This window comes from Lonchura striata, chromosome Z, assembly GCF_046129695.1.
Source record: "Lonchura striata isolate bLonStr1 chromosome Z, bLonStr1.mat, whole genome shotgun sequence".
Classification (NCBI taxonomy): domain Eukaryota; kingdom Metazoa; phylum Chordata; class Aves; order Passeriformes; family Estrildidae; genus Lonchura; species Lonchura striata.
In genome coordinates, this window is record NC_134642.1 from 70,898,335 (window position 1) to 70,907,244 (window position 8,910).

Consider the following 8,910-nt stretch of genomic DNA (forward strand, 5'->3'; position numbering starts at 1 on the left):
ATGAATTGTAGAATTGGTGATGCTGTCTACTCAATTAAGTCCAAATTTCAGTCTTTCAGCACAGAATACTGTACTTATCAAATTACAGCTTGTAAATCTCCTTGGACTCATTGAAAATTTGGAGTACTTTCTGTAGCACAAAGATTTCAGTTTTGTTTTTTTTCTTCTGTTGTGCAACTCTTGTTCCAAGTGCTACAGAAAAGGGACATCAGTGGATTGATGTCTTGCACTGCAGTGTTGTCTATGCTACATGGCAGAGACCTACATGGCAAACCTCTCTGTTTGGATGTTTGCTTATTAGCATGAACTTGAAATTGTCTCAGCTATACAAGCTGAGAAAAATACTGAAATTAAGAGATAAAATAGGTTACACTATGTATTATTATATTTATTAGGATTACTAGTACCATAAATAAGGCTGCTGACAAGTGAATACATTTACATTGGAGCATGGGCTGTCTGTTTTAAGCTGACATGAAATTATTAATAATTTCATGTCTGCTTAAAGAAACATTAATATGTGTTTTGTTTGATATCCAGATGATATTCACGAGTGACCCTCACAGAAACTACCTCCTTGTGCAGGTTAATTCATCTGATGAAAAAGAGTCTAGCAAAGGTCAGCAAGCATTTATATATGTAAGTATTCTTTATGTTTTTCTTCTTAAATATCACTATAACAGTTTGTATTATAGCAGTTGTACAGCTCTACATAATGCAGACCTCATTTTTTCTTCACTGGAATGAAGAGATTGGTTAATTGTTTAAAAAATAAACTCAAAAAGCTTATGTTTAAACATTAGAAAAGGGGGCTTCAAAGCTTCATTTAATATTTGAATCCTATTTGCTGAAGAGAAAAATGTTGCCGTTAGAGTTTAAAATGTTCAGCTTATGTTTAAATCTCTGTGGATATGCATTTATGGCTGTTTTGGAAATAAACAGAACACAAACTAACAATTTGTTAGTTATATCCATTTTGTTGAAATTGTCCTTGTGCAAGGAGATTAGCACTTAATGGGATGGGTCACATGAGCCATTAAGCTGTGCTGAAGTCCTCTAAATGGCAATTGCTAAGGAGTCAGTAGATTTCTGTATTTGTTCTGGTGTGGCCCAGATAAGCCCAGTGATGTGTAAAAAGTAGTTTAGTTTGACTTTTCCATTCAAATGCTGAAGTAGACTTGCACATGGTGAAATACCACTTAGTCCACACGTGCCTTACATTCTGCAGTGTCATTGTTGGCCTGGCTGAGCTGTCAGTTGTTTAGGTAGACAAATAGCACATGAGCAGCTTAACCTTTGCAGCTGCAAACTTCTCCAGGAATGTGTATGCCATATCCAAAGCAGTAAGAGTTCTCAGTAGGAAGAAACTGGGCTGGAGCAAACCTGCTGTAGGGATCAATTAACTGTATTCTGTACAGAAGTCCAGGGGATTCAGTATCTGAATTTAAGCTTCCTAAGACAGGTAGTAAATCACCTGGAATGTGCAATATTCCTATAGAAGCTAAAGGCTTAAGACTCCCATACAATTTCAGAAGTCACATTAAGCATCATCCTTTCAAAGGAAAAACTGAAGAGTTGCAAGGGAGAAGCAAGTATTTGTAAGGAAATTACTGTGTCTAAACTAGAGTAAGATTGATTCTACTGAGAGCAGTAGAATTGCTGTTGGAGTCATATTAACTTCCTTTTCTCTCACTTTTTCTTCCCATTCAGGTTAATGACACCATATTTTCATTCAAGGATAATGGAATACTTATTGTTGTAGTAGATGCCTGCACTGGCACAGTTTTGGGAAACAAATTATTTTCTGGAGTAGACATTAGGCGTGTAGATGGATATTTAAAATCTGGAATTCCACAAAGGTATGTGCAATGACCAGTCATTTCCAGTATGTCCTGCAAGCTGTAGCTCTGCTCTCTGACAAAGACTTAAATAATATGAATAAATAATGATACATGAGCACTGAAAGTGAACAAAACATATGTCTAAGTTCAGGCAAAAAGGGAAACAGAGGAGCCATTTACAGGACAGTGTAGCCTTACTGAAGAAAACTAAGCAGATTTTGAGCATTTCAGATTTTTCTGGTGTTGCCTTTTTCCTCAAAAATATTTTCGTTTAATGAAACATCATGTAATAACACTGCTTTGCTTAAAACAAGAATAACTTTTTGTTTAATAAGGACAGTGGCAAGGACTATGTGAAAGATGTCATACTGTTCTCTTCCTATATGGAGAAAATTCTTTATGGCTAAATAAAGATAAAAAGTTAGTGTCAGAAAATATTTTCATTTTCTAATTTTGGATCTATATCCAAACTTGATTTTTTGATACAAAATACTAAACTGTGTTTAAATTCCACTTGCCAATGATTTTGAAGTTAAATTAAAAGTCATCTTAAAACCAAGAAATTCTAAGTACTGCTTTCAGGAAGGGTTGACTATTTCCATGTCATAAGTACTCACAAGGAATTGGACATTGAGGGTAGCTAGCTGGAAAGATGTGTAGCAGAATATTTTAAAAAATGTGTTTATAATAGCTGCTGTGTTATGCTGTTCCTGTTGCAGGTCTATAATTCTCCTGAGCACAAGAGGTGATGTAGCAATTCCTAATAATTTAGCTGAAGCCTTAATGTCCCTGGGGACAGCAAAACCACCTTATCTTCAAAGCAATGGTTGGTAGAAATGTTGCACATTTCTTTGATACCACCTTGGTCTTTGTATTTGTTGGTGTGGTGGGTTTCTTATGGGGTGTGTGAAAGGGTGCAGCTGGTGGAGGGTAGTTGCCAGTTTGCACTGGTGTGGCTGCTGTGTGTCAGCTCTTGTTGAGAGAGGAGGTGGGCAGCCCTTTAGCAGATGGGACAGAAAACTCCTTTATCCCATTGTGTGAAGCTTCTTGCAAGCAGAGAAGTTAACTAGCTGTTCTTTGTGCCAGTGGATCACACAAGAGTCCCAGGCTTTTTTCCTGGAGCCTGCATTTTGTGCTTCACCCAGCAAATGTATCTTTAAGCAATCTCCTGTGCCTGCCTAGTATTTCCTGTTCTAAAATAATTTGAAACTAGAAATGAGAAGCAATTGTTATTTTGAGAGATGATGAGTTTATAGGCCACATGGGATAGCTCTCATCTGTTCAGAGTGATGCCACAAGTTGTGGTTGAGAAAATGGGTTGTATAACTGTCCAATTAGCTGCGTTTTCAAATTAAGATTTCAGGGTATTTAATACTAAGTATTGAGAGAGGAAATTGCAAATCATTATTCCTTTTAAGGTAATAATGTAAAGGTAACTCTCATGTAAAGGTGAGAGTGGATAAATGTTCTAAATAATGGCGGGGGGGGAAGGAATTTTGTGGGGGCATGCCTTTTTCTACCTAACCAGTCCTGTATCATGCTGCAGTGAGCTTGGCTGGTTTGGTAATGCTGAGCTTTTTCTGTCACAGGAAGCTTGGCCTTTCTGGGCTTCAAAGGAAACATTAAGCCATCCTGGATTAAGCTGTTTACCAGTCCTGCTGGGCATGGGCTCGTTCAGATAGAAAAGTATATCCCTCTGCAACTGGAAGAGTATGGCTGTGCCAGAGCAATTAAAAGCCGTCAGAAAGACCTCGAGCTTCTGAAGAAGGCTGCACGATCTCATTAAAGACTAAGATGTACATAAATCTGGGGGAAAAATGTGAACTAACTTATTTTTAATTTATGGCATTTTAAACTATATTGTTATCCAAGTAAATCATGTTGTTGTCTGACAGATGTTTGCCAGCATTGACTGCTTGAATGCCAATCTGTGCACCTTCTAGTTGTACAAAATATTGAAGAATTTATTAGTATTTGTATAAACAGGTTTCAGAGATTTTTCAGATGTTTGTATTTACTGTAAACAAATTCCTTCTGTTTAATACTCCTTTTGTATGCAAGAGGGTATTCATAAAAGCCTTAAGTTTTTAGTAACAGGTGTTGGAGTGCATTTTGGGTTACTTGAAAAATTAACATAAAGGCCTTCATAAACAGCTTGAACTGGTTAATATAACTTAAGCATTTTTCCCTCAGCTCTTTAGGTGTTTCCATGGGAGTTTATCTGTCAGCTCAGTTACATTCTGTCTGCTTTCCAACATGTTAAAACCCAGTTTCCTTTATGCATGCAGCTGACTCAAGGGATTTTTTACTGCAGTAAAAATTTTTGCTTTCCTGTGTGAAAGATGGAGGGAGGAATTCAAAGATCCAGCCTGAGCCTGGGTGAGGATTGTGTACCATTCTGCAGTTTTACAAGGCTTTGTGTACAAGTGTGGCATGCAGAGCAGGAAATTACTCCTGTTCTTTAGGATCACTGTTTATTATTCTCTCTAAATACAAAGGTGTGTCTGTAAGAGTTACTTTAATAAACAGTCTAGAAGTTAAGGCTGCAGTCTTGAGTACAGCTTGACTTTAGCTTAGTCTTTTAAAGCTTTTAGTAAGAAGGGCAAAGCTGAGATACTGTTACTATCAATTTGTTAGGAAATGAAGCTTCTACTCTTGCAGTGGCGGATTTTTTTGTTTTGTTTTGATTTTGTTTTTTTTTTGCTGTTTTGGGGGTTTGTTTTGTTGTGTGTTGGGTTGTTTTTGTTTGGTTGGTTTTTGGTGTTGATTTTTCTTTAATTATTTTTCAGGCTATCTCAGCTTTAACTTCTAAGTGAATGGAAAGTTCTCTCAGTTCATTAAGTCATACCTTCTGCCTTAACTTTTATTCTTTTAGTATACTCATGTTGTTAATTCCTGTTGACTTTATATTAGGTCTGTTGATTTAATCTGGTATTGTTGCAATTATTTGGCTCTGCCAGTTGTGTGAAAATTATTTATAACAGTGGCACAGCTGCCCTTTTACAGGATCCTCGTCTTTGAAATTAAATTTCAGTGACAGTAAAGATGCATTTCACAATAGGCAACAATAGGTGCCATAGGGCTAAAGTGTGACCCTAGTTCTGATAAAACTGACATATTTCCTTCTTCTTGTACATGTTCTCATTCATTTGAGTTGGTATAATGTATCTATCATTCATAGATGATTTGTGCTTTGAATTCAAAATAGAGTGGCTGTTGGAAATGAACTATATGCCTGTCTTCTCCAAAGATGTTGAAAAACTGTGGGGATTTTTTTTTGTGCTTTAAAGGAGAAGATGCACAATATCAAACATATTACTCTGTTCAATTAAAATATGCTACCTCAGTGCTACAATTAAACTGCCTGGTCTAGTGTAGTTTCCTAAGTGAGAAAGGAGGAGGTAAGGAGCAAGACACAAGAGTTGAAGTTAACAAATAGATGACCGATACTATTTTTATGGTAAAAGCAAGCCAAATGGATGATTGTGTATTTTGCAGTTCTCTTGTTATGTTTAAAAGAGAAGTAATTTTGTTAGAGGAAGCTGTGATAAATCTTTATGACTAACTGTAATGTTTGGTGTTATTAATGCAGGGCAGTCGTGTAAATGCTCTGAGTGCAGTAGTGATAGTGTTTGGGGATTAAAATGGCTTTAAGGCTTCCTCTATTCTCTGCTCAGCAGAGAAGTAGTGATGAGGTAGTGATCCTCCGGCTTGTGAAGTTGGCCATTATTTATGATATTCTGCTGTTCTAAGCGTCTTGTAAAAATTGTCCTTGGAAGTGTCAAGGGTATTCTGATGTAGGGCTTACTGATGAGCAATTGGACCTGAAGTTAAAGTGTTTGTCTTTTGTGTAAATTTAAACACTTGACAAATAGCATAAATAAATTTTTATGTCTGACAAGGCAATAAAATTATGGATGTCTTCTGTTCTTGTATCAAGTAATTTTATAATGTGTGCTGTGTCAACAATACAAACTATCTTATTTCAATACTGATTTACTTGTGAAGTTCGTGGAGTATATCCTACTCTTCATTCACAGACAGGCTAACAACACTGGAGACACTGATGGTGACCAAAGTTACGGGCCTGTCTTGGAAGCCAGATACCTCAAAGCCTATCTGAGCTGCTGAATCTACAGTCATTTCAGCAAGAAGCAGTGTTATTACTGACTCAGGGGCATCCTATCCATGTCCTTAACTACCTAGTGGGGGAGTGAAGAAGATGAAGCCAGCTGTTCTCAGTGGGGCCCAGTGGTAGAGAAAAAGAGTCTGTGAGGTCACATTTAAATGCAGGCAGTTCCACAAAAACAGAAGGAAGGTTTTTATTGAGTAGGTGGTCAAGCAGTGGAATTGATTGGCATTGCACCTGTGGAGTGTTGTTCTATATAGGAACACTTTAACTGACTCTGCTTTGGGACAGCAAGTGTCCTGGGCCCTCTCCAGAGGTGGTTGCCAGCTAGATGATGCTGTAATTTTGGGAAGTTAAGGTCACTAATGTACTTAAGCCTCTCTCTTCAAGTGCACCAGCTGTTCCAAGGGCTGAGCAAGACACTTCTCATGTCTCAAACGTGGTGAGTCCCCACACCCATTCCAAAAGGCATTGTAATTGCTTCTTCATGCTCAGGCTGTGTATACAAATAGACTGATTTCCATTCCTGGCTCAAATGATGACATCTTGCAGTAAAGAAATATAAAAAAACAAACTAAGGGACAAATTCCTTGGAGCCAGTAGCAGATTAAGTGCACTATCAATGAGGCTCTCTCTCTGGCCAAGGGCACTGCTGGAATCCAGTATATGAGAGACAAGAGACTCATGTCCAAAGAGCCAGGATAATGGCAAGGACATGCTTAGGAAAATACAGACTTTGTGTATTGTGGGACAGCAGTGACACAGCTGAGGCCCCAGATAACTTCTGACCTAGGCCATGAGTTTCCTGTTCAGGGCAAGTCCCATGATTTCCTCTGCTTCCCCTTAATTCCTTTTCACCTTATGTAGGAAGGATGTGGATCTAAGGATTGTCATCCAACTCTGAAAAGCTCAGTCAGCTGGATTCAGTGCTATCTGGATCTGTAGCTGGACTGGCCAGTGAAGGTCTTGCTTGTTTGTCATGCTTGTATTTGTTTAAGGTAATTCTGATGTCACCTTAGTGCCAGAATATCTGTGAAAAACAGTAACTTTCATGTCAAAATGTGAGTTTTACCCAGTCATTGTTTTTCTATGTCTCCTGCTAAGTTCTAGCACTTACAGGAAAGTTTTGACCCTTCCTAGAATTCACAAATGTATGTTTCTTTCCTAATGCCTTCTCTTTGCTATGTGTCTTGAGCTAGTTAAAATTCTAAAATAAGAATCAGTATTGAAGTACATAAGGACACCTCTGGCTTGAGAAAATTTATGAGCTTTTTAATTATATGGCTGGGGACTACTGCAATTTTGCAGATCAAATTTGTACTGCCAATTGTAATTTGCTAAATAGAAGAAAGGGCTTGTTTGGCCACTGATTTGAATGACTGGGAGTGATGAGACTGGAAAGTCATAGAGTTCCCCTCCTATTTTTCTTCCAGGATGAAAAAACCACTGAAGTAGTTTATGGATATAATAGGAACAGTTTTAGACAGAGAGGATACTACCACTACCTCCCAGTACCTGAAAGTACAGGATTGCTGGAGCTTACTTTTTTGTAAGTGCATGTGGTGATAGGACAAGGGGGGGAATGGCTTCAAACTGAGAGAATGTAGTTTTAGATCAGATATGGGAAAGAAACTCTTTACTGTGAAGATGGTGAGGCAAAGGAATAGGTCACCCAGAGAAGCTGTGGATGCCCCATCCCTGGCAGTGTTCAAGGCCAGGGTAGGTGGGGCTGTGCAACTAGTCTAGAGGAAGGTGTCCTTGCACATGGCAGGGGGGTTGGAACAGGACGATCATTACGTCCCTTCCAACCCAAGCCACTCTGTGAATCTGTGAATTCTGGGAGACGGCAATCTCGGTGTTGCAGCGTGGCAGAGTGATAGAAATGCTGCAACCTTCTTTGAAATGTCTCCTTCAGAAGCCACTCAGAGTAAGGCTCCAGGAACAGCCATTTCAAGTCCATGCACACACACATGCCACAGATAGCTCAGCAGAGGAAAGACAGGAAGGGTCTTTGTATGATATGTTCCAGCAAGGGTTTATTACATCCAGCATGCCAAAGGGACCAGAGACAAAAGACAAAACCATGTATGGGGTCAGTGACCAATAACCTGAGGGAAAAGGACAGCAGCCTGTAGGGGGGATGCGGGATGAATAATTGGGGTGGGCAGTGGCAACTGGCCAGTGGCGGAGGCAATCTGATGTGGATGGGCAGTGGTGTTGCACAGCACCGAGTCCTCTCAGGTGGGGAAAACTCTCTGATACCTTCTTCCAAGGCAAGGCCCTGGGCATTTCCCTGAGGGGGAGGAGTCAGAGGATTCCACATCTCGGGATCTTCTGAAATCAGCCTAGCCTTTTTGATGCATCATCTTATGCTTTCAACCCATAATGCAAAAAAAAACAGAGAAACTTTAGCTGTTCTTGAAAGGTTTGTAGCTGTCACATTTGATATATTAGTTAGAAATTGGCCTGGTCAGAAAACAGAGAAATTTCAAAGTAACCAGTCTGTATAAACTTTCTCCTTAAAAGTGAACTTTTAAACTTTTTCTATTTCTGTTGCATTTACAAGTACAAAGCAGATTTGACTGCTTTGCCTGGAGAGTGAGTTATTTGTTTCATCTTTTTCCACGTTGAATAGGTTAACAGGTGAATATTCTAATTTATTTTTTTGAGAAATTGTTCACAGAACATACAAAGGCCTGACTTTATATATAGTTTATTCTAAATGGAGAATAAAAACAAAGTGGTATTTCAGGATTATTTTAATGTATGCAATTATTTCATGTAGAAAAGTTATTTACTAGAACTGCTATAAGCAGATGGAAACACAACTGTCTCTTTCCATGTAGTATTTCCAGTGCAATGCCTTTTTTGCCTCCCTTTTTTCAACAGATACCCTAAAGTCAGTTCAGGGTGTGCTTTGTGTAATTGGTAGCTTTTCAG

The 8,910-nt window shown here is 38.6% G+C and overlaps 1 protein-coding gene across 1 annotated transcript in view; it reads left to right on the forward strand.

Moving 5' to 3' along the window:
• Window positions 1-5,784, forward strand: part of CEMIP2 (cell migration inducing hyaluronidase 2) — a 48,195-nt gene extending 42,411 nt beyond the window's left edge. Inside the window, exons 21-24 of the mRNA XM_031507495.2 lie at window positions 541-639; window positions 1,711-1,859; window positions 2,561-2,667; window positions 3,431-5,784. Coding sequence (XP_031363355.2) covers window positions 541-639; window positions 1,711-1,859; window positions 2,561-2,667; window positions 3,431-3,627 — 552 coding nt within the window. The 3' untranslated portion in view covers window positions 3,628-5,784. The remainder of the gene's footprint in view (window positions 1-540; window positions 640-1,710; window positions 1,860-2,560; window positions 2,668-3,430) is intronic.
• The last annotated feature ends 3,126 nt before the right edge of the window (window positions 5,785-8,910 follow it).